This window comes from Pristiophorus japonicus, chromosome 12, assembly GCF_044704955.1.
Source record: "Pristiophorus japonicus isolate sPriJap1 chromosome 12, sPriJap1.hap1, whole genome shotgun sequence".
NCBI classification, from domain to species: Eukaryota; Metazoa; Chordata; class Chondrichthyes; family Pristiophoridae; genus Pristiophorus; species Pristiophorus japonicus.
The window spans coordinates 33171479-33197202 of NC_091988.1; the positions used below are offsets into that span (position 1 = coordinate 33171479).

Consider the following 25724-nt stretch of genomic DNA (forward strand, 5'->3'; position numbering starts at 1 on the left):
GTGCAGTAACCTTTTATGTGGCACCTTATCGCATGCCTTCTGGAAATCTAAATACACCACATCCACTGGTTGCCCCTTATCCACCCTGCTCGTTACATCCTCAAAGAACTCCAGCAAATTTGTCAAACGTGATTTCCCTTTCATAAAACCATGCTAACTCTGGTTGACTATATTATGTTTTTCCAAATGTCCTGCTACTGCTTCCTTAATAATGGTCTCCAGTATTTTTCCAATGACAGATGTTAGGCTAACTGGTCTATAGTTTCCTGCTTTCTGTCAGCCTTTTTTAAATGGGGGCGTTACATTTGTGGTTTTCCAATCCGCTGGGACCTCCCCCGAATTCATGGAATTTTGGTAGATATAACCAATGTATCCACTATCTCTGCAGTCATTTCTTTTAAGACCCTAGGATGCAAGGCATCAGGTCCAAGTGACTTGTCCACCTTTAGACCCATTATTTTACCGAGTACTACTTCATTAGTGACAGTGATCGTTTTAAGTTCCTTCCTCCCTATAACCCCTTGACTATCCATTATTGGGATGTTTTTAGTATCTTCTACCGTGAAGACTGAAACAAAATATTTGTTTAAAGTCTCTGCCATTTCACTCCGGGAGATAAGTAGGAATAACAATTATTGTTCTAGGAGATTTTAATTATCCACTTTTGAATTGGGACAAGAAGAAAAATGAATGGAATTTCTAAAACTCTGCATGATTCCTTCTTCAAACAGTATATTTGTTTGCCTACAAGGATAAGGGCAGGGCTAGAAGTAGTGATCAGAAAACAAAAAATGGATCAGGTGGAACTTGGAATTAGTGACCATAGCACAATAACATTTTAAGCATCAAATAGAATGGGGAAAAGTTAGTACAAAAACAAAAGCATCAGTTTGGAATAGGGTGGATCTTAGAAAGAGGAATAAAGTAGATGGGGTGAAGTGGAAAGAGAAATTGGCACACAAGACTCTAGATTGACAATATAATGTTTTTAAAAACAATTTTAAAGATGCATAATAAAGGGCCTGGATTTTGCTCTCAGCAGCGAAGGAACGCACTCGTCATTCACCTCATTGGCAGCTTCCCACAGACTTTTTGAGGGTGTGCCAGTGGAGCAGAGATCGGGAGTCTGCTTCAGCATGGCACCCTCTCCAGTGGATCTGTGGCATGTGTGAACAGGGAAAGCAACAGCGAGGCTCTTCGACCAAACAGATTGAAGAATCCTCACCAGACACGCAGAGTCCAAACCAGATGTATAAAGGAGGAAATAGAAATTTGATTTAAATGATGTACAGAAAGTGAAATAAAGATTGGGACATACAGATGGGATTATGGGTGCCACAGATAAGAGACAGACTTTAAAAACTCAAAAATGTAATAAAAGTCTCCAACACTAATTTACTTCTGAGGTAATGAGACTCTACACTTACAAAATGAATTATTCAGGGCCCAGATAGGTTGCTCAGCAGTCATTATCACTTATTATACCTTTTTTAAAAAACTCACTTACTTCTGAATGCACCAGCCCTAACTTTTTCAGTCATTTTTAGTGTGAAAGTAGTGGGCAAGTACAGGAAGTTCAATGCCGTTGCAGTCATTTCAATGCCGAGTCTATCGGCGAAGACTGCCACAGCGCATCCTATGGAGGAGCCGGGCATCTCTGACAGCAACTTCTGAATTTCCGCATTTAACTGTGCATGTGCGTATTCCAGAGGTTGCTGTCAGATTTCCTCCATTATAATGGTGAGCACTGATGACTTACTGTTGTTCTCACCTAAATTCCGGCCGCTACATATTTTTAAATAAGGTGAGTACTTCAAACTTCCAGATGCTGGGGAGAAATAGATAGGTTAGAAACAAAATCATGTTGAAGGGCATATGGCCTATAAATATGATATAAATGATAAAAATAAAGATAATATGACAAAATAACAAAATAAGTTGTCAGGGAAAGCAAGTATGATGAGAGAATCTCAAAAGTATTAAAAAGTATTCCACAAATGTATCAATGTGAAGTAGAACTCCTGAGGGGAAGTTAGTGAATTAGAACAGGTAAACAGAAATTGGCCGGATACTTAATAAGCTCTTTGCCACAGTGTTTACGCAAGAGAAGGATATCGCAGAGGAGCTAAATTCTGAATTAGTTAAAAGTGAGATGAGATAGGTTATAAGAAATATCAAAGGAAAGTATTAGACAAATTGGTTAATCAAAAGGAGATCGAAGTGTTGGAACTGAGGGAAGAAGTACCGGAAGCCCAAGAAATTATGGTTCAGGAAACCTTATAACTTGTATTGAGAGTGAATATGTGCTGGAGGACTGACGAGGGGCCAATTTTCAAAATGGGAGACAGAGCGAACCTGGATAATTATATTTTGAATGGGGAAATCTGGGTGATGTGGAGTAGAGGAAAGGGATTTGGTGGTTCAGGTTCACAACATTAAAAGCATCGCTTCAAGTCGATATGGCCATTAAAAAAAGCTAATAGAATACTGGGTTTTATGACCAGCGGTATAGAACAGTACTGGTGAATCTAGATAAAACCCCATTAAGACCACAGATGGGCTTCTGTCTCAGCCTATGCACCGAGTGACTTCTCAACTTCAGTGATTTCAACCTCCATCTCAAATCATCATGCTCTCTCTCCTCTGAGTTCACTACCTTCCTGTCCTCCCTTAAACCCTCCCTCCACATGAATTCCTCAACCCATATTCATGGCCACCCCCTTGAACTTGCCATCTCTCGTGGCCTTGCTATTCCAACCGTATCTGTTAAAGATAAAGCCATCTTTGACCATTTCCTTGTATCACTCTCGACCCACATCCCTCTTCCCCAATCCAAACCTACTTCCTTCTGCATCCACCCCTGGAAAAAAACTCTCTCCAAACTCTCTTACAACTGCACTTATCAACTCCAAACTGTCCAGCCTTTGGCCCTCCTTTCACAATGACGTTTCTGCAGCCACCGATCTGCTCAAACACACCCTCACCACCACCTTTGATGCCCCGGTCCCTATTAAAACCATTACGCTCTCCCACCCTGGCCGTTTCCCCTGGTACAGCCCTCATCTTCGCTCCCTGTCCAAGGGGTGCAGACTTGAACAGATGTGGCGGACAACTGGTTTAGCCATTCACTGCCAGATCTGGCTTGAACACACACAGCATTATCGGTTTCTACTCGTCTACAAAAACTGTTCACTATTCCAGGATCATTCTGGAATGCATAGATAACACTCGACCTACTATTCTTTACTGCTAACCGTCTTCTTAAATCCCTTTCCCCTGTCTCCACCACACTCACCTCCAACAGCAAATGTACTTTTTTGTCTCAAAAATTGAGATCATCCGATCATCTGCCTCGGCGAGTTCCCTTCCTTCCCCTAGCCCACCAGGCTAAACTTCCTCTGAGGCTTCCACCTGTCCTAGTGCTAAACTCACATCTTTCTCCAGTTTCTCTTTGATCTCCCCTCTTGACCTCTTCAAACTCATCTTGTCCATGAGACCCACTCCCTGCTCCCTTGATCCTATTCCCACTTTACTGCTGACCACCCAGCTTCCTTTTTTGGCTCCCATGTTAGCCAACATTGTTAATGGTTCTCTCTCCTTGGGTACTATCCCCCTCTCCTTCAGATCTGCAGTTATCACCCCTCTCAAAAAAAAAACAACCCTTGACTCCACTTTGCTTGCTAGCTACCGCTCCCATCTCCAACCTCCCTTTCCTGTCCAAAGTCCTTGAACGTGTTGTCGCCTCCCAAATCCTTGCCCATCTTTCCCGGAACTCGATGTTTAAATCACTTCAATCTGGTTTTTGCACCTACCACAGAACCGAAACGGCTCTCATCAAAGTCACAAATGACATCCCTTTGTAACTGTGACAAAGATAAACTATCCCTTCCTGTCCTTCTGGACCTGTCTGCAGCCTTCGACACAGTTGACCACTCCTTCCTCCTCCAAAGCCTCTCCACCATCGTCCAGCTGGGTGGGACTGCACTCGCCTGGTTCCATTCTTATCGATCTAATCGTAGCCAGAAAATCTCCTACAATGGCTTCTCTTCCCACTCCTGCATCGTTATCTCTGGTGTTCCCCAAGGACCTATCCTTGGCCCCCTCCTATTTTTCATCTATATGCTGCCCCCTAGCGACAACATCCGAAAACACAGAGTCAGTTTGCACATGTACGCTGACGACACCCAGCTCTACCTCTCCACCACTTCTCTCGACACCTCCATGGTCTCTAAATTGTCAGGCTGCTTTTCCGACACACGTGCACACAGAAAGACACACGCACACACAGACTGTGTTCCCTCGACACTGATTCCATCCCTCTTCCTAGCATCGATCTGAGGCCAAACCAGACTGTTCGCAACCTAGGTGTCATATTTGACCCTGAAATTAGTTTCCGGCCACATATCCACGGCATAACTAAAACCGCCTATTTCCACCTCCGTAACATTGCCCGTCTCCACCCCTGCCTCAGCTCATCTGCTGCTGAAACCCTCATCCATGCCTTTGTTACCTCCAGACTTGACTACTCCAACTTGAGGTCATCCTAAACTCGGCAGCCCGGGTCCTTACTCGCGCCAAGTCGCGATTACCCGTCACCCCTGTGCTCACTGACCTACATTAGCTCCCAGTTAAACATTTCAAAATTCTCAGCGTTGTTTACAAATCCCTCCATGGCCTCACCCCTCCCTATCTCTGTAATCTATTTCAGCCTCATAACCCCATGAGGTGTCTGCGCTCCTCAAATTCTGCCCTCCTGAGCATCCCTGATTATAACTGCTCAACCATCGGTGGCCGTGCCTTCAGCTGCCTGGGCCCTAAGCTCTGGAACTCCCTTCCTAAACCTCTCCACCTTTCTACCCCTCTTTCCTCCTTTAAGACACTCCTGAAAACTTACCTCTTTAACCAAGCTTTTGGTCACCTGCCATAATTTCTTCTTATGTGGCCCGGTGTCACATTTATTTGTTTTGTCTGATAACCTGCTGTGAAGCACTTTGGGATGTTTTACTACATTAAAGGCGCTATATAAATGAAAGTTGTTGTTGCAGTTATGGGATCCACACTATAGGAAGGATGTTGAGACAAAAGGGTTCAGCACAGATTCACTAGGATGTTGCCTGGCATGTGTCAATACAAATCCGACAAAAGACTTGGAAAAATTGTGGCTGTTTTCATTCTCACAGTGGAAATCACAGGGTGATTTAATAGTGGTGTTTAAAATGTGAAAGGATGGGATAGTGTAGATAGAAACTGACTGCCTCTGGTGCAGAAAACTCAAGAGACCTTTTTCCATAGAGGGCTGCGAGGCTGTAGAAAGCACAATCTGAGTTAATCAGTGAAACAGAGACCATGTCAGTTTTTAAGAATAGGTTAGATAGATGGTTGAAGGAAATAGAGATAAGAGGGTGAACCTATGCAAGCACCTGGGATTAGAACTAATGCTCGTGTGGAGGATAAACAGTCTGCCTCCATGTTGTAATTTCTATGTAATTATGTAATTGAACTTCAGTGCAATATGATTGTTCCATACGAGGATATTTAAACTGTATTTGTGCTTGGATAAATACAGGATATAATTCTTGGTATAATGGACAGTAGCCATTTTTTCTTTTGCCAGAATAGCAAATTTGCTTGCAAGACCTCTTAAGTATTTCAGACTGGATTATATGTGTCTGAATATGATGCCTATCTCTTCCCCCCAGGTGGATGCATTGAGGTTACGACTTGAGGAAAAAGAAAGTTTCCTTAACAAAAAGACAAAACAGCTCCAAGATCTTACAGAAGAAAAAGGAACACTTGCAGGAGAGATACGTGATATGAAAGATATGCTGGAAGTGAAAGAGAGAAAGATCAATGTCCTCCAGAAAAAGGTAGGCCTTGAACATAAAAGCATAGGAAATAAAAGTTTTTTTTCTACTTTTAAAGTTGTGGTTAAAACATTTGTTCTAACTGTATGTAGTACATATTTATTTAGTAATGCCAAGGGCCTTTGAGGCCCATTACTAAGAAACAAAATGTCAAAAATGAGAGAGCGCCATCAACCCATCAAAGTTTGTGAACGTAGAGTCTATAGTTTCCCAAATGCAGCTGTTTCTGGTCTATTATTTTACTCAAAAGTCTGTTTCATGTGTGGATACTCTGTGAAGAAGCAATTCCTGTCATCAGTCCTGCAATGTAGTCTCCCCCAGACTGCTGGGCTAGGCTGCCACGCTGCTCCTTCCGCTCACCGGCTTGTTCTGATGGTGCTCGCAGGCCGGGGGCCGCCATCGGAGCATGGCCGGGGAGCGGAAGAAGCAGCGTGGCAGTGTACCACTCCAGGGAGCAGCACGTGCTGCAGCAGGAGAGCAACGGCAGTGAAAAGAGACGTCACCAAGATCCAGGTCGGTGATTGGAGCGTAGGCAGGTACATCAGGAGCGGCGAGATCGGGGCAAAGGAGCGGCGAGAGATAGTAGAGGGACATGACCGGGATCCAGGAGAGGCGCGAGTTCGGGGCCCAGAAGAGGCGAGGGCCCAGGGGCAGCATGGGCCAGCCCACACTGCGATGTGTGTGTGCACTAGGTTCGTGCAGCAGCGCAGGTCTCCAGTCGTCTTGGTTAACCCTTGCTACAGGACCAAGACCTAGCTCTGTCAAGCCCGTGTGGTGACTGGTGTGCAACGGTCACCACACGTTAAAAAAATCCAAGCACAGGCATCTTCCATCCTTCAAGATTTAGTTCGGACCTGGAATTTTAGGTCCATCATTGAAACACCTGTGAACTTTTTGAGGTGGAAGTAAGTCATCCTCGATTCGAGGGACTGCCTATGATGATGAGTCTCCTCCACTAACCCGGTGACTTTTCAAAAAATTCGATCAAATTTGCTTTTCTGGAAGCCGTGTTGGGTGTCCCTGATAACACCGCCTCTATCTAAGTGGTCATATAGGGCAGTGGTTTTCAAACTAATAGTGGCCACCTGTTTCTGCAGAGGACCCAGAATTAACATGAGTAGCAGGAACACCCATCTCACTGCTATCTGTAAGTAAATATCTGCTTTCTTAAAAGTATTAATAAAACACTCTTTACATGCAGCACTTTCATATGAGTGTTTTATAGTACGTATTATAGTTTAGATGAGGGATCTTTGACTATTAGTCCATTTGAAAAGGGGTCCTTCAACCAAAAAAGTTTCAGAACTGCTGATATAGGACCTCCAAGGATACTTTTGAGTAGCTTACCTATTACTGAAGTCAACCTAGCCAGGAGCCTACGCGTGCTGATTGCTAAATAATATTTAATCATAATGCAGCCTTTAGTCCAAGAGTTCCACTGCTATATTATGGATGCTGTTCTGATGACTAGTACAAACCAAATTGAGATGATAGTTACGCTTATTGTGGTCCTTGACATACTGGGTCAAAAACATTTTGTACCACATTTGCTCATTCTGATTTTATTAATTTAAAGTCAGTCATTATTTCAATAATATTGCTTTTACATTTCCCTCGTCTCACGTATCAAATCATACTTTTTCTATTAATTCTTCCCCCTGACTGTTTGTTGACTGGAGCCAGACAATTTCATTTTGTGTCTTCTCTTGGAATATCAATTTACTTTCCTCGATTTCCTAGTTCCACTGAGGATATAAAGCCACCCCTGCTTCTCTCCCATCTTTCCATCCTTCTGGTGAGCTGAAGGAAATGCATAAAGAGCATGTTGAGGAAACGCAACTCCACACATGCAGCCTGACCAAGTATTTCCAGCATTTTCTGTTTTTATTTCAGCTTACCAGCATTTGCTTTTGTACCTTTGCACATTGAATTTATTCCATTTTCTGGGATGAGCTGTAATTCCTACAACACAATTTCCTATGCTATACATACCTTTTAAGTCTAACATTCTAGATGCTTAACTGTAGCCTACTTTTTTCTTTGAATCTTTAGTCCATTTGTGCTTGATTTCCTCGACTGCATTTACTCTCTCGCGTTATTTTATTTTGACTATCTTTCAAGCTCTGCTTATCTTTTTTTTAAATAGTGTTACACACTACTCTGTCTTGTTTAAATGAAGCATATTTTCTAACTCTGATAATAGCCTCTCTCTTTGATGATGCTCAGTTGGATGCCACCCATTTCTCCTGTATCAACTTTGTTTAGTCCAAAACAGTACATTATTTATAAATCAAATTCCATTTAACCAGCTTCAAATTGCTAGCCGATCATTTGCCTTCATAATTGTCTTAGTTAACTCTTTGCGTCTTACAAAGTTCAGTAATAACCCAGAGAACAGCCTCTTTCACTTAGTTTCTAAACCTAAACCTATCCCTTCATTTCTGACTAATTTCCGTGTGGTAAACCGCACTCCTCAGTATTTGCATCCCTAACCCGTTAGACAAATTACTGTCCTTTAACTTGATTTTTTTTTTACAATTTAAAATAACTGCCTGCTAATTGCTCCACTGGATTTCTTACTACAACAACTTCCTTTTTCCTTGCTTTTCCCCTTGTTTCACTAATTTGCACTCACTTTTCCTCAAAACCCTCTTCCTATGTAACACGTTCCCTGCTATCCAGTGCTGAAACTTCCTGTCTTTCATCCAGTCACTGTGACCTAATCTTAGTTCTCCTTCTACATGCGTTTCCTCAACATGCTCTTTATGCATTTCCTTCAGCTCATCATTATTCTCAGTTGTCTCTCCTATTGAGTCCAATATCAGTCATAAATCAGCTATGTATCTTTCCATTCATCAATCCCCATGAGCACATGATTGTTACAGTTCAATTCCCTTATTCTCTCCTTGACTTCATTAATCAACAACTAATGCTTATAATAGCCTATTTAAATGCCAGAGCTCTGGAATCTATGAGCAGATTGCAATACACAGACAATTGCTTACATTTTACTGCCCTTTTCCTTGTGTAATTCAGATTCTGATTTTAAAGTATTTTTAAACTCCTCACAATCGCAAAATAGTTTCTGGGAAGGTTGCCCTGTCCCTCTTTCTTCGAACTCTTCTAAAGGGACTAAAGATTCGAAGGAAAAGGTCAACGCAAAGTTCATAGACAATAAAGGTGCGCACTACACAAGGGGATATGATGAGCTTAGGAAAGAGGTTAAAAAAATTAGGAAGACGGAGGAAATCTGAAAATACCAAAGAACATAAAAAGAAACTGTAAAATATTCTATAGCGCATAAATAACAAAAAGCGAATTAAGATAGGACAGGGCCACTAAGGGATGAGCAAGATAAACTCGCAGGGGATGATATTGAAATAACAAGGTTACTGAACAGATACTTGGCCTCAGTTTTTTACTGAAGAGGCCACCAAAGTGGAAATGATAACAGTAGAAAAAGTCAAGTGATATTGCAAAAGTCAAGATAGAACGATTGGAGATATTAGCCAAACTAGTCGAACTTAAGGAGGACAAAGCCTCGGGTCCAGATGGATTGTACCCATGGATACTCGAAGAAACGAGGAAAGAAATAGCAAGGGTACTAGTAACCATATATAAAGATTCAATCAAAAAAAGGAATAGTACCAAAGGAATGGCAAACAGCAAATTCCACACTTCAAAAAGGGTGGTAGAACTAATTCAGGGAATTGTAGACAACGTAACAACAATGGTAAGAAAGATTCTGGAATCTTCGCTTAAAGATTAGTTATCAAAACATCTAGAGACAGAGAATATAATACATTTTCAGCAGGGATTTCTAAAAGGAAGTTCACGTTTAACCAACCTTATTGAATTCTTTGAAGAAATAACAAAGGGTAGATGAGGACAATACGGTGGATGTGGTATACATGAGCTTTCAGAAGGCCTTCAATGAGGTGCCACCTAAGAGCCTCATGACAAAGGTCAGTGTGTGTGGAGTCAGGGGTCAAGTAGCACAATCGATTGAAGGATGACTGCAAAGCAGGAAGCAGAGGGTCGGAGTTGAGGGAAGTTACTCAGACTTGCAGAAAGTGAGAAGTGGTGTCCCATAGGGATCAATGCTGAGACTACTGTTGTAAATGAATTGGATACAGAAATTGGAGATATGGTGTTGAAATTTGTAATTGATACCAAATTGGGGGGTGGAGCTAATAATGTGGAGGGCTGCATCAAAATACATGAAAACGTGAACAGGTTTGCAGAGTGGGTGGATGAATAACAAATAGTATTCAAAATAGTGAAGTGGTTCATTTTAGTAGGAGGAAGGTAACAAACTAAATGGGGTAGAGGAGCAAAGAGAAATGGGAATACAGGTACATAAATTGCTAAAAGTAGCAACAATAACTGATCAGGCCTTAAAGAGTGCAAACAAAGTACTCGAGTTGATTTCTAGAGGAATAGAATACAAGAGCAGGGGGAGCTAATGTTACAATTATATAGAACCTTGGTCAGACCACATTTGGAGTACTGTATACAGTTCTGATCTCCTTATTAAAAAACAATATTGAAGCATTTGAGAAAATGCAGAAAAATTTGTAAAGATGTTGGCAGAATTGAGAGGATACAATTATCTGGGTAGATTGAGCAGGCTGGATTTTTTGTTCTGGAAAAGAGAAGACTAAGAGGAGATCTAATAGAGTTCTTTTAAAATTATGAAGGGGTGCAGTAGGGTAGATGTGGATAAACTGTCCACATGTGGGTGAGTCTAGAATAGGGGGCATAAATATGAGAGTCACTAACTGATCAAATAAAGAATTTAGAAGGAATTTATTTACGTAAACAGTGATGAGAATGTGGAACTCGCTGCTACATGGAGTGGTTGAAACAAATAATACAATGGTCCTGAATTTGCGGTCGGTATGACGGCATACTCTCAGTGTGCCTTTGAAACTGACCACAACCTTGGGATTTGGTGCATATGCATGCGGAAATCCCCAAGTTGCGGACTGTCAACGACTGATCTGAAACGGGCTGCGCTGTGCCAACCCTGTCCCCCACCCCTACACAAAGCCAGCAATCAGTGTAATTTCGTAAATGATTGAAACTGACGACAACGGCAGCTCTTCCGCAGTAATTACGCTGTTAAATTCCCACTAAAAGTTAGACCCAAAGGGATTAGGTATGACTGGGGCTTTAACAGCATATTGACTGATAAACATATGTTAAGGGCCTGGAAAACTAATTTTAAATTTGTGCACTGTGAAATTTGTCCATTTTAATTTTTAAAAAAAATTTTAAGAAACTTTTCAAAACAAAACTTTTTTTTTTAAAGTGTATGCATCTTTATTTTAGGTTTACCATGTGCGAACTCCAATCTTTCTTTAGCTCTCTAGCATTTTTTTTAAAGTTAGCATTTTAAGGGCTTACCCACTTTCTTGTTTGCTGTGTGTGAGAATTCTGACTTTTGATTGGCTGTTTAAACAGCTTGTTGACACCACAGCAATTCGCACAAGGGGATCCCTACTAAGTTCCGTTGATTTGAATTCAAGATCGGAAAACTCGAAGTTCTCGACACGGATTGCGAGATCCTTTTGTGGAGCGTACTTCGGGGCCAGCAGCGAACCCATGCGTTTCACTACTAGCTGCAAATTCTGGGCCAATGTTGACACAATTAAGGGGAGGATTGGTGCATACATAAGGGAGACAGGAATAGAGGATTATCGGGGCAGGGTGGGCAGAGGTGCTTGGAGCAGGAGGAGGCTTGTGTGGGGTGCAAACAATGGCATAGACCAGTTGGGCCACATGGCCTGTTCCTGTGTTATAGATTCTAAGTAATCCCCTGAGTCTTGCAGATGAATATTCTCTCTCGCTCTTTGCATCCCCTGCAACCCCCAGAGTAGTTAGATTCTGATGTTTGGTCTGTGTTTCTAACTTGTTTCACTACTTTGAAAAGGGACCTGTAACATGTACTGAAAGACTGAGAAACTGAACCCATAGATGCATTGTTCAAAATAACACTTGTTGGAGCTACTTTGTCAAGGTTTAATTGCATTATTGAAAAGTATTTTTCAATTCATCATATTTATGCCAATCTACAGAACTTGTCCCTTGTTTTACAGTTTAAGTCGAAGTCTGCAACATCTGCCTTCGGGATTTGTGAAGTAGCAGTTACTTGGTTTTAGTTCATATGTGCACAATATTGAAGTCTTGATGTCCTCATCATGTTCAATTTTGACGATTTCTACAGTACACATATTAGCTATGTCCAGTACGTTGGCAAATGCAGTTCTGTTGTGGAGTTGTGATTCAGTATTATTTTTATCTCTAATATTGAATAATAAGATGAAATAATGTAACTATCTTATTCCTGCTTCACTTGCCTCATATAATCCCTGGGGTACCACACAGATGGAAACCCTAATTAGTTGCAAAGCAAAAGTAATACTGACCAAACATAAATATGATATAAGACCCTTAATGAGAATATCTTTGTAGTAGCAAGCCAAACATTCCTTGACTCAATTGTTCCCACTGCACAAAAACAAAATGGGGAATGAATATGTGCCTTAACAAGCATTCAATTTAGATTAATTACCCATTACTTTGGTGTCCATGTACTGCATTATAAAGGGATTATGAGTACTTGTAATAATTTGAAAATATATAACCGTATGTTGCATAATTATTCTGCTTTGAAAGCATAAACACTGGAAGACGCAGCTTAAAAAAACCACAACCATAAGCTATCTGTTTCCAATTTAGGTTACGTATTGATTTTTCTGAGCACCTGTGGCTCACTGGTATCTATATGACCTTCTCCATATGTGTATAATGTGGCCTTTTGTTCCTGATGACATAAATCTGTTCTTCGCATGATAGTTGTTCCAGCTAAATGCTATTTCCTGTGATTTCATAGCAGAGCATATTTAGTTTAATTACTTCCTTCCTGCTCTATCATGAATATAAAACAGTGTATTACATATATCCAAATTTATCTCACGGGCTACTTCATTAGAGGTAACCGAGTCAATGCAAAAACACTGGTGTTATACGTTTCAAAACAGAAGCTAAAGAATGCTTTGCAAATATTTTAAGCAACTTTGCATTTTCAGTGATGCTCATGTTTGCACAGTGTTTAAGATTCAGAATTGAGATTTTCCTTCCAAAATATTTTTCTCTAGGCAATGGCGAATTTTCAGTGACCGTGTGTCTTTATAGTTGTACTGATGAAATTTGCCATTGTTGAAATTGTAAGTCTAAAAATTTTACTTGACATAAAAGTTTGTGAATTTGATGTTCACTCATATCTGAGGATTTCAGTGGGCTTGAATAAGCGGCCGGAGGCTTCCCGTGGGGAATTGTCTCCAATCCACAAATAAAATCTGTGCCTACCTTCTGCCTCAGGGTCCACGGAGACTCGCACTCCTGGGGCTTCATGCATAGACGTTCATAGAGGCTCACGTATCCCAGGGGCACAGGCAGTTCGCAAGCGCCCCTGGGATCATGTGGGCCAACCAAACCAATGAAAGAAGGGGATCCCCAGTCATACTTATGGGGATTCCATTTTCGTACGGAATCCCCATAAGTATGAATGGGGATCAAAAAAAACACATTTACATACTAAATAAATAAATTAAAATTACATATTTAAAATTAATAATCATTTAAACTCTTATGCTAGTAAAAGGCCTTATGCCTGCTTTTACCAGGGGTAGGAATTTCACGGGCATTCGCTGGGCAGTAGTTGGGAAAATAGCTTAACTTTTCACCCGCAGATGTCCATTTCCCAGGGTTGGCTACGATCAGTCAAGAAGTTTCTTGACAGATCGCAAGTTCCGTGTTTTAGCGCATGTACTCCTGTACTTCCTGCGTGAAAACCAGGAACTTGCGGGGCCCTTAAGGGCGCATACGCAGACGTAACGGTCGCAAAATACGGGCCATTAGTTAAGTACATGGTGAGTTTTGCCGCCTTTTCTCCAACTTATTTTGCTTAATTATTGGTTGGATTTTAGGTCTTTATCTTTGACTTTTGCAAGTCTGAAAAAATATTGTTTTCTTTTCCCTATTTTAAGCCTTTAACCATTGGCAGTTCAGAGAATTCCAGGGTCCCTGGTCTAATCAATATTTAGATTTCAACTTGTGTTTTGTGACACTGAACCAAACCCTAATGTATTACAGTAATGCATTTACTCCAACATTGGGAGTTCTGACTGTTTTAATTTTTTATACTATTAAAATAAATCTTTTTAAAACTTCTTGACTTATAATTATTTTAATATTTTTGCTGTCTTTGCTTTCTCCCATTTTGTGTTCTTCAATTTCATTGTGATTCTAACTTTATTTTGACATTTTGTTCCTTAATTTACTCCAACTCATTTTTTGAAAGATTATTATTTTCCTATTTTCTAAATGCCTCTGGAGTTCGACATCCATTCTAAAGAGGGGACCCAGATCATCCAAAATACTGCAAATAATCCAAAATGTATAGAGTATACCAAATGGTCACATGTGATATGGCCTTCACTACAATGAAGGCCTGGAATAAAGGCCATTTGTTTCAGCCAGTCAAGCTTTTCCTGAAGTGTTTAGAAAAATCTTTGACATTTTATTCCTATTTGTATTCTATTCAACCATTTCTTGTGTACAGTGTTAAAATGGGCTAATTGGCAATGTTTCTGTAGTACAGGGAATAGTATTGAGAATGCTCGACATACACACACCTTTGAATGTGGGACTAAATTTATCCCAAGCATATTTTTCTTAAGTTCACTGACTTAAGTCGCTCAACCTGGTAGAAACTGGATGGAACGGGAATTAGAATCCATGCCGTGTACTTAACGCTTGTTTCCCGTCCTGCAAGTTAGTTCAGTGCTGCGTTTCGTGAGTGTTTGAGGTGCCTGCCTATCTCGAGCGGGAGCCTCGTAATTATATGCAAATTATGATTGGATCTCTTGGATAGGACCCTGATGCAATTTTAACTGCCTACTGAGTGGAGCATCTGCCATGGATGCCCTCCTGTATGGCTCAGAGACATGGATCATGTACAGTAGACATCTCAAGTTGCTGGAGAAATATCACCAACGATGTCTCCACAAGATCCTACAAAGCCTCTGGGAGGACAGGCGCACCAACATCAGCGTCCTTGCCCAGGCTAACATCCCCAGCACTGAAGCACTGATCACACTCGATCAGCTCCGCTGGGCAGGCCACATAGTTCGCATGCCAGACACAAAACTCCCAAAGCAAGTGCTCTACGTGGAGCTCCTTCACGGCAAGTGAGCCAAAGATGAGCAGCAGAAATGTTACAAGGACACCCTCAAAGCCTCCCTGATAAAGTGCGACATCCCCACTGACATCTGGGAGTCCCTGGCCAAAGACCACCCTAAGTGGAGAAAGTGCATCCAGGAGGGCGCTGAGCACCTCGAGTCTCAACGCCGAGAGCATACAGAAACCAAGTGCAGGCAGCGGAAAGAGTGTGCGGCAAACCAGTCCCACCTACCCCTTTCCCCAACGACTGTCTGTCCCACCTGTGACAGTCTGTGGCTCTCGTATTGGACTCGGCCATCAAAGAACTCACTTCAGGAGTGGAAGCAAGTCTTCCTCGATTCTGAAGGACTGCCTATGATGAGGCTAAGTTTAAAATCTAGGAGACACCCAGCCCTGTAAGGTAAGTGTAAAATGTAATTCTGTGGGGCCCTATAAAGAAATTTTGGCCAACCCTGGGCTCCCACCTCCCCTTGCCATCCCAAACCGCCCCCCCTCCCCCCCCGAAGCAGCCAGCCCACATGTCCCGCAGGCTTTCTGCATGGAGTTAAAATTCCCTCTTTTTTTTTCCATTGTATTTTTACTGCTGCAATCTTCTAATGGGTTTAAAAGAAAACTTGTTAAAAGTTGCTGAAGCAACTTGTAGCCATGTTTTTGTAAGCTGTGCAACAGTGTTGTATAATAAATTCCCAGTGAACTTGTGCTCTCTCAAGTGATAGCAGTAGAAAAAGTTCAGTGAAGCTTTGGGAAGTTATTCTGCTTTAGGGGATGCATAGAGGATACCAGATGCATCCCATATGATACAAACTTTAATACAATGAACAAAACAGATCACAACACACCAGCAGTGATTTCAAGTGTGTTGTGTAAATGCTGTTTCATATGGGGAGGTCTGTGGTGGTCTGTTTCTACAATTTCTTAGTGACTAAGAGTTCAAATAAAAGCAAATATATAAATTGTCTTGTAAAAAAAAAAATATGAATTGATGTAGAGTCAGATGTGATATTTAGACACCGAGTTGCCTGAGGTGAGTCAGTTGCTAGGCAATCAATTGACTTTGGGTCTCTGTTATGTGCAGCTGTTGCAGAGACTGTTGTGGCGCATGGGCCTGGAGCCTGCGACGGTTGTTTAAATGCTCCATTTTGTTGCTAATGTAGCACAGCATAATGTGGTCTGAAGTAACTTTTATTCAGAACTTTAGTAACGTCTAACCGTCTGATGCCATAGTTGTGTTTCATGATTTCAATTACATTTTTATATTGATTTTGGTGTCTCTAGCAGATTGCACCAGAGTACAAATACACTGCTGTACCTAGCTTGCAATTGCTAAAAGTAAGCCCTTGAAGAAAGTATTGTCCTGTTGCAGAAGAGACAATAGACATTCTATAATGCATTTTGATCTTACAAAAAATGATTAACATGACTAACAGGCTCCATGTAGCCTGTGCATCACAATAGATGCACTCCACTCCCCACCTGGAACCATGTCATCTCCTGAGAGAGGTAGAAAACCAGATGAAAAACCCAGCCCTGTTGGGGGCAAAAATCTGGAAATATTTTCCCAAGTGGTGCCTGTTGTTTGCCAAAGGGTCTTTAATTTGTTAATGCATGCAATTTATAAATTGTAACACTGAGGGAATCCAGTATAATTGTAAACACTGCATTGTTTGTTAAGAATACTGTGCTTGAGTCAAACAATCTTGTAAACCTAGAAGCAGCTTAAAAATACGTTTTCTGTATATTTGAATTTAGAAACAAAAGGAAAGACTATTAACATATGTTTTTAATGACTCTCAACATTCATAATTATTTTATTGTTCCAATATAATCTATTCTTACTGTTTTCCCATGCATTTGAGCCCCTATATGGTGCAGATTTCTGCAAAAGATTTTCATACACTTTTTTTTCCATCTTATGATGGACACACTCCTTAAACCTTGGTGAAGAGGTTGGGTGAGCTTGACTTAATAGAATAGATTTTCATCTTTATTATCTGGGGATAAGCATCACTGAAGCAGAGCCCAGAGTGGGGAATTTGACAAGAGCATCGTTGCCCCTTATAGAACCCGCCAGATTTTCCTTCTATTAAATTCAATGGAAGGAAAATAAAGTTGGACTGTGATCCTCCCTGCTGGATTTTTCTTGTAATACTCTGCCATGGAGGTGCTTAATGCCCAGATGGTAAAGAAGAAAATCTATCCCTTTATGTTCATACAGTCTTTTGGCAGAAAGAAACCAAGCCAAAGGTGAGACAAAGTTGTTTTTGGAGGAAGAATATTTTTTGAAGTAGTTACTTTGCGTGTTGTTTTAAAGATCTTACAAAATGTATTTCAATCATGAACCAGTTCTATCTGTAATTTTCTCTGCTGGCATTTATTTTTCTGATTGACTTTTACGTGAATTTTTTTTCTCATGTCCTTTTTCGAGAGTATCACTCCAGAGTCAAAGCTGGATAGTGTAGTACTACTTGCTTGAGATGAGTCAGTAACTATTGCTTTTTCTAGTCCATATTATAAAAAAACACTAATTTAATTCAGATGCACAGAATTAAATTACAAGTTGTAAGTTAACTAAGGGTTCAGTTGACAACATAAATCAAAAAAGGAAGCATTATCAGGACCCCGATATTAAGTTCCCGTCTTTCACTTCCTGTGATTTTATGGAATCTTGGAGTTAAATGCTTTATTTTTCATGAGTGTTCCAGCATATCCTGCTATTTTTATGATTGTTCCAGTGTTTCAGTGCTGTGCCAGATAATGTTCGCAGAAGGTTATTGCATTCCTCTGTAAAACCATTACTACTACAGAATGTGTTTTCTCCATTCCCCACTCAAAATTATTCTCAGTCCTTGTTGGATTTGGATTCCAAGCTGTCGCCTGCCTCCTGGTATTTTGCCAATGTGTCAGTTCTTCACCTGTGAAGCTAGGCGTGTCAGCAGGCTATTTTACATAGTGGCATCGCAGCAAGTCTGATCTTGTCCTCATTCCCTGTCCGTAAAACGCACTTCTATCAGGGGTCTCTGGATTGTGATAAGCCAGAACCATGTCAAATTGCTCCCTCCTTAATCCAGGCATGCTGAGGCCAATTCCGCTGCTCCCTTGCGCTGTCCCAGCTGACAACTTAACCCATCACAAAGTAGGGATGAAGGATAAGACATGGCTTGTCTGTATGGCTCTACTATTCACTGGATAATTCCACTTTTGGTGTAACATCTCGTACAGATCTGAGAGAAAATAACTTGCAGCAGTTAACCTGAAATGCCCTGCACTGTTTTACAGTTTGTAAAAGTTAAATTGATGACTTGGCTGTGCTGTGCCAATTCCTGTTTTTAAAGTAAGCTTTTGTATGTGTTAAGAAGGTACATTGGCCCTTTGTAGAGGACTGTAAACAGCTAATCATTGCTCTTAAAGAAGAAAGAAACACCTGGGGGTAGATTCTAATTTTCTCTGAGGTGCAGAAACAGAAAGCTGCCGGTAGTGGATTGGCTGTCCCTTATACACACTGCCTGATTTTCCTTTCCGTTGAAGTCCATCCGCTACTGCCTCTTGTCCACTAGGTGGTGAAAGTTATAACCCGGCCCCGTACCTTTGAGGGGTGAAAATATTGTGCTAATAAAAGCTTATTTCCAAATGTTATTGATTAAAATGACATTTATTCCATTGTTTAGCAAAAGTAATAAATCGCAATGTCCCAAGATGCTTCACAAGAGCTTCACTGGTCACCTGTCCTAATGGCTCCTCCTTTGGCTTGGTGTTAATTTTTGTCTGATTATGCTCCTGTGAAGCGCCTTGAGACATGTTACTACGTTAAAGGCTCATTTTTAAGTGCATGTTGTTGTAGGCGATTTTGTAACTAATCCCCAGCTTACTCTAAATTGTTTCACAGGGACAGTGCATTGTCTACTAATCCTTTCATTATATTTCAATTAAACTGATATCTAAAGTATGCAGAAACTATTAATGTAAAAGTTATTGTCTGTTTTCAGAACTTTGTGACATTTCTCTCCCCCAATTTTACTACAGAATCTGAAATCTTACGAGGATCTTCCAAAAATCCAGAAAATTATATTTTCCTCTTTAGATTCCTAATCTTCCTTGTTTATGTATGTGCCAAATGAAACTAAAGTGCTATTCACTCAGTGCTGGTTCTGAGGACAAATTTTCTTGGGGAAGGAGCTAAAATTCCTATTATTTCACTGTTTGATCAAAGTTCAGGAAAAGAGTCTAATGTGATGCATTAATTTAAAAGTTGGCAATGCACTTCTTTTGCATAGTTACTCCATATTATACTGTTTTGTTAATCTTTGATGTGATATGAAATAGTACAGAACACTGGAATTTAACCCGCTGCCCCAAGACATTTTTCATAGGATTGTAGTCTCTCTTTGCTATCTCTAATTTAAAAAGAGGATTGTTAGGCTTAGTTGATAATTCTTTTTTTCCCTCCCCTCCTATAAAACATCACTGCATTTATTATAGACCTTACTGTGATTTGAGTGCATAAAGTAGGCAAGTGGATAAACTTGGAACACAAATCTTCAGCCAGGTTTGTTAATGTCAGATTGAGATCAAACCAAGTTTCTCTTGCAAGCATTTAAAATCTCAGTTCCAGTCCTGTTAAGAAAACAAGCAGATTGTTTGCTACAAAATGGTCCAGGAATGCAATTTTGTTTCATTATAGAGGTGAACTGAAGAATGACAATTGGGTTGTTTGGTATCCTTTGTCCTTGGAACATCCAATTGTGCACTGTGCTCTACCTGAGCGGAAAGACTACTGCTGGATAACATTGCACATCAGTAGAATTCAGTGGAGCGTTGTTGATGTTTTATGTGCCCATAAGAGAATCTGAACTTACAAAGATAGTAAGAGTAAGGGACATTAGGGATGGGCAATAAATGCTGGCCTTGCCAGCGATGCCCACATCCCAGGAACAAATAATGATAAAGTAAATATTTTTAATGAAGATTGTGCCTTTGTGAGTCTATTTAAACCACTTGTATTATGAAGTTACAGCACATGTATGTGTTCTCACTATTTTCAAACATAGCTGATGCAGCTAATATTGCAATTATTTAGCCTTTTCGCATAATGGGCCAAAAATTGTGGCTTCGCCGGGCGCATACGATGTGCACACGCACCCGAAGAGGCCTCGCAAATGCGGGTTCTTGGCGCACAATGCGCATGCGCTCAGAAGCCGGCTTTTGCGATCTCGCATTCCCGCAGGAAGGACATCCACAGGTGGAGATTTGGGCTATTTGCCCAACTCCTGCCCAGCGAATGTCCTTCAAACTCTTAAAGCAGGCGTATATCCTACTTTTACCAGCGTAAGAGTTTTGCCACACAGAAAAATTAAATTTAATCACTATTTTTTAATATTTAAAAACCCTGTCCATTAAGGTAAGTTTATTTTTAACCCTATTAAAACACATTTTTTTTTAATTCAATTTTTTTATCTAAAACATTTAATTACATTCAATTTCAATTAATTTTAAATATGTGAGGTGTTTTTTAAATTTTTTGTTATGTTTCTTGTTTTAGAGGGTTATTTTCATTGATGGTATTGGGAGCTCGTGCAAACGGAGTTTCCATTATTATCAATGAGAATACTACATAGTGATTGGTGGTCCAGGCCCACGTGATCCCAGGATATGCATACGATCCTGGAAGACATGTTCCCGTATGCTGGACTGCTACGTTCCGGAATCCTACGTTCCTCCGGGACCATCAGGTATTTTTGTGAAAAGATTTCGGGTCGGAGGCGTTCGCCCAAAGGAAGCCTCTGACCGCAGTTTTCCCCCCAGTATGCATTTAGTTGTTTTATCTCCCTCCCTGCATCATACCCATTGCTCAATGATGATTATAGCAGAAAACCAATCTACATATTCCTGTCTGTGAGAAGGTGAATGAGGCCTCCGAGTTGACTTGGCCTTTTCTCTAGCAAAGAACATTGTGTCTGTTTGGTGCCGTGCCTCTTGCATCTGCAATGTGAGTATTTTCTGTGAGGGGGAAAATGAGGAAGCGATTGCTCTCGGAAATCAGTATACTGACATTTGGCCATCAAGATAATAAAACTTTGGGCTGCATGTGTAATTCTGTTTCCTCCAAACGGTCCTCTAAAGTGTAATCCTGGGCCTTTTGGAAGCATCAGATAAGACATTCCAGACTTGGTTACCTAAACTTCCAGTTTCCAATGTTTCCATAACTGCTTAAATGTAAGTGTTGGGGATTTGATGACTTATTGGCTGATATGCTCTCATAGGTTCAGCAGCTGAGACTGAACTTTTTATATTGTAATTGTATGAAAATAGGAAAAGAGAATGATGTGCCCAACATGCAGAAAGTATCTTCAAAACTTGGATGGCTGTGTACTAACTGGTCTTCTGGGTTTTAATGCATTCTAAAATTAAAGTGAACGAGGTAAAACTGCTCCTTTTAGAAGTAGCAAAGGTATTTTGGAAAGTCTTTGTATGCACATAATTTTTCAATATTTACCCATGCAGTTAAAACTCAAGATATAGACTGTGAATAATTTCTTTTGGCGTGCATTACCTACCATATCTTTCTTTTCCTTTATTTACAGATATTTAAATAAATGCAGAAATAATGGGGTAGAAATTCCGACGTCCTGTGCCCGTACGAAGTTTCTACGGATATGGGAAGGCATCAGAAAAGCCGGTTTTCAGCGTGCAATGCGCATGTGCTGAAAATCGGCTTTTTCGATGACAGATCTAAGACATATTGGGAGCGAGGACATTTGCAAGGGTAAGATTGCGGGATTTACGCATATCTTACCCAGCAAATGTCCTCAAAAATCTTGCGCCTGAAAAAGCAGGCGCATAGCCTACTTTTACAGGCGCAAGTGTTTTAAAACATACAAAAATACAATAAATTATAAACACAATTTATTATTAAAATAACCTTCCCCACTAAGTTGGTAAGTTTATTTTTAACCATAATTTAAAAACTTTTTTAAAAATTGGGAAAATATTTTATTTTTATTAGACATAACGTTAATTTCAATTAATTTTAAATACATGTGGTCTGTTTTTTATTATTATTTTGTGTGTCTGGTTTTGTTCCCATTAATAGCACTGAGAACTTGTAGATACGTGCCTCTCAGTGTTATTAATGGGAATCTGTGAAATACTTAGCTGATTGGCTGAGCTGTCACACATGACTGCATCTTCTGCGTGGGACGGGAGCGCACTTCGCAGTGCGGGAAGAGAAGGCCTGCCCACAGGAATCCAGGGCGCCTCCTAGACCACTAGGTACTTTCGTAAAAAATCTCCAGCGAGGAGGCAATTGCCCGTGGGAAGACCCCCAGAGGAATTTCTGGGCCAATGTGTTTGCACATTCAGTAATGTGTGCCGTTACTAAAGATGAGTCCATTTCAAAATCTTTCAATAAATCAAGATTGTAATACATTTTGTAACTGTCTGTCTTGCTTTTGCTTTTATAATTACATATTTTCTACAGGATTTAAAATTGACAGTTGAGCTACATGCATACTTTGAAAGAGCTATATGTTACTTCTCATTTTTTTTATAGCTTTAAATGAAATCTATCCTCCTTCCTACTTAGAAGATATTTTAAATATATATTTTATATACTTTAAAATATCCAAAGTAATCGGGTCTAGCCTGGGAAACAGACAAGAGTGTAGTGGGAGCAGATAGCCAATGTGATCAATGCCAGCCGTATCACCGCGAGGACCTGGACTCAGTGCAGGAAGAAGTTTAATGACCTCTCGCGCATGGTCAAGATAGGTGAATTCATCTTCAATTGCCATATCCCACCACTAGCCTTTCTCTGGCCTGTTGATCCATTAATCAATCTTTTTCGGACAACTGCCTCCACAAGCACTTCCACCACCTGTTGCAGGCAGAAGGCACCTCACCTTTACGAGGTGCAGACTGCCTTTAAGTTATGCAGGCTGACTTTTAATTGAAATTAGCCACCACTCCCGCTCCATCATTCACCTACCAACAATCTCGACAAAACACGACTCATACCTCACATTTATTGCGTCACCTCACACCCACAGCTTGGACACACGGTCAGCTACTGAACCATGACAGCCACATCACCCAAACACATTACAGCACGTTCACAGACAAACTTCCCCTTTTGCAGGAAATGATGGCGCATAACAGACGACAGCAGACCTTAACCGGTGGGGGACAGGCTCACCTGCATCACGTCGCCTCCTTGGAGGAGATGGTGCTAGCCATTCTTGGCAGGGGCATGTCTGCGCCCGTGGCCATTGGTGGGGCTGAAGCAACTCAAGATGCTGGTATCCTCATGTTATCCTCCTTCTCACATCCTACTTCCCCCTCATCCCACAATCTCTTCTGATTTACAATTATTAATTACAAGCATGCCACTCTTGCTGTCTCACCCTCCACTCACCTCAACCCTACCCGCTGCCTTTCTTATTTCAGACACCCAAGAAATCCAGCGTGCCCAGGCAGTAGGCAAACAGCAAGTGGAAGAGGAGAGTCAGGAGGAAGAAGAAACAACACCAGCACTTGTTTTCTCACTCCCAGCCACCAGCTCAGATACTGACACTCTGCGTACTTTGGACGATACGTTAGACACGGTGCACATGGCGAGACACCGGGTCCGATTGGCCTGCAGCCAGGACAGGGGGAAAGGGTAGCTCGGTTGTAAGGTCACACACGAGTTTTGCTGCACAGGACTCTGATTAAGACCTCGATGGGGTGGCCTAGAGAAGAACACTGATGCGTATGCACAGTGAAATGCTTGGTGCATTGGCAGGCCTGTCAGAAAGCCTGAGTACAATATCAAGAAGCATGGAGGAGTCCAACTCCAACTGTGCACAGTGCTTTGGGCAGAGCTTGGAGCCCATCCTTTCCAACATGGAAGTGCTGGGCAGATCTATTAACACACTTGTGGTCCCAAACATCATGCTGCATCTGATGGCCGAAGTCTCATCTTCCAGTGGAGCACAAGCAGAAGCTACCCAATGTCTGAGTGCTGCAGTGGCAGTTCAGACTGAAGTCATGCAAGCACAGACTGCTGCCATCATGGCTGGGTCAACTAGTGTTGAAAGGGGCTTGCAGGATGTCACAGCAGTTCAGCAGTCTGTAACCTAGCAGATTACTAGGATTGCTGAGGTGTTGCCCCTGGGGAATGGCAATGGATCCGTGGAGGACAACCCTGCTCTCCTCTCTCAGGATGACAGCATTTGTCCTCCCACCATTGCCACTCCGGCAGTGCCTTTGCTGTTGCCCATCAGCCAGCCAGCCCTGACTGCTGCTGCCCATGCCGAGGTGGTGCAGTCCGAAGCCGGGTCTACTCAGCCCAGAGCTCCGCGAGGTCGTCCTGCAAGGCCATCTGTAGTCTTCCACACACAGTCAGCAGCCTTCCACCGGCCATGCTGTAGCCACTGGGGTAACATTGCGTAGGACTACTAGGATAGACAAAGGCGCACACAACACAGTCGTTGAGGGAATACACAAGGGTGATTAATTGGATTTTTGATGTGCTTTTGGATGGATATAAGAATTTGGTTTGGAAACTGCTTTGTGGGGGCTTTTATTTTAGCATTGTGGCCAAGATGAATCTGTGATGGTCTGCAACAGAGGGAAGACAAGATGTGGGACAAATGTCGAATGGGGAATTAGGGTTGCATTCACTTGAACTGCTGGCAGATAATTCAATCCTGGATATCCTGGACAGAAATGGGCTGTCTTGGGTGCTTCCTTCTTTCTGTTTCTTCCTTTTTCTCTTTTTCCTCTTGCTGCTCCTGAGCTGGTGACTGTATCCCTGGTGGCAAGGGCTGTGCCCTCATGGTGGGCAGGTCGTTGAGAATACAGCAGACCACGATGAATCAGGACACATACTCCGCGGAGTACTGCAGGACTCCTCCAGAGCGGTCCAGGCAGCGGAAGCGTTTAAAGATGCCAGTGGTCTACTCCATGATGTGTCGTGTGGCAGCATGGCTCTCATTGTACGCATGCTTCCCACGTGTGGTTGGGTTGTGGGGCAGCATCAAGAGCCAAGTGGTCGAGGGATAGCCATTGTCGCCCGGTAGCCATTGTCGCCCGGTAGCCACCCTCTGGATTGTCTTGGTGGTTCAAAGACTGAGGGAGCAGCAAACTGGCGCGAAATAAAAGCATCATGACTGCTGCCAATACTGGGCATTCACCATCATGATACGCTGAGCATGGTCACGCACCAGCTGCACAGTGAGTGGGAACCTTGTGGTACAACTCAGCAAAGCCACGTGCGTGCAGCCGATGGCGCCCTGCACCATGGGGAAATTTGCTATCCTGGCAAAGCCATGACCACGCTCAATCTGCTTCTCCCTGGTTAGAGAGAAGAAAATTAAGTCCTCTCTCCTTGCCTAAAGAGCTTATGTCACCTCTATTAGGCATCAGTGGACAGCGAACTGTGAGATACTACAGATGTCGCTTGCTCCAGCCTGGAAGGATCTCGACATGAAGAAATTAAAGGCCACGGTTGCCTTCACAGCCACTGGCAGCGCTGTCCTTGCCCTGGTGTGAGGCTGCAGGTCTGGTTGCAAGAGGTGGCAGAGTTCTGTAAGCACCTCCTTCATAAAGCACAAACGACTCAGACACTGCTCCTGG

The 25724-nt window shown here is 41.7% G+C and overlaps 1 protein-coding gene across 1 annotated transcript in view; it reads left to right on the plus strand.

Moving 5' to 3' along the window:
- The window catches only part of LOC139277180 (ERC protein 2), a 918863-nt gene that overhangs the window by 329176 nt on the left and 563963 nt on the right, over positions 1-25724 (plus strand). Inside the window, exon 6 of the mRNA XM_070895293.1 lies at positions 5700-5867. Within this exon, the coding sequence (XP_070751394.1) occupies positions 5700-5867 (168 nt within the window). The remainder of the gene's footprint in view (positions 1-5699; positions 5868-25724) is intronic.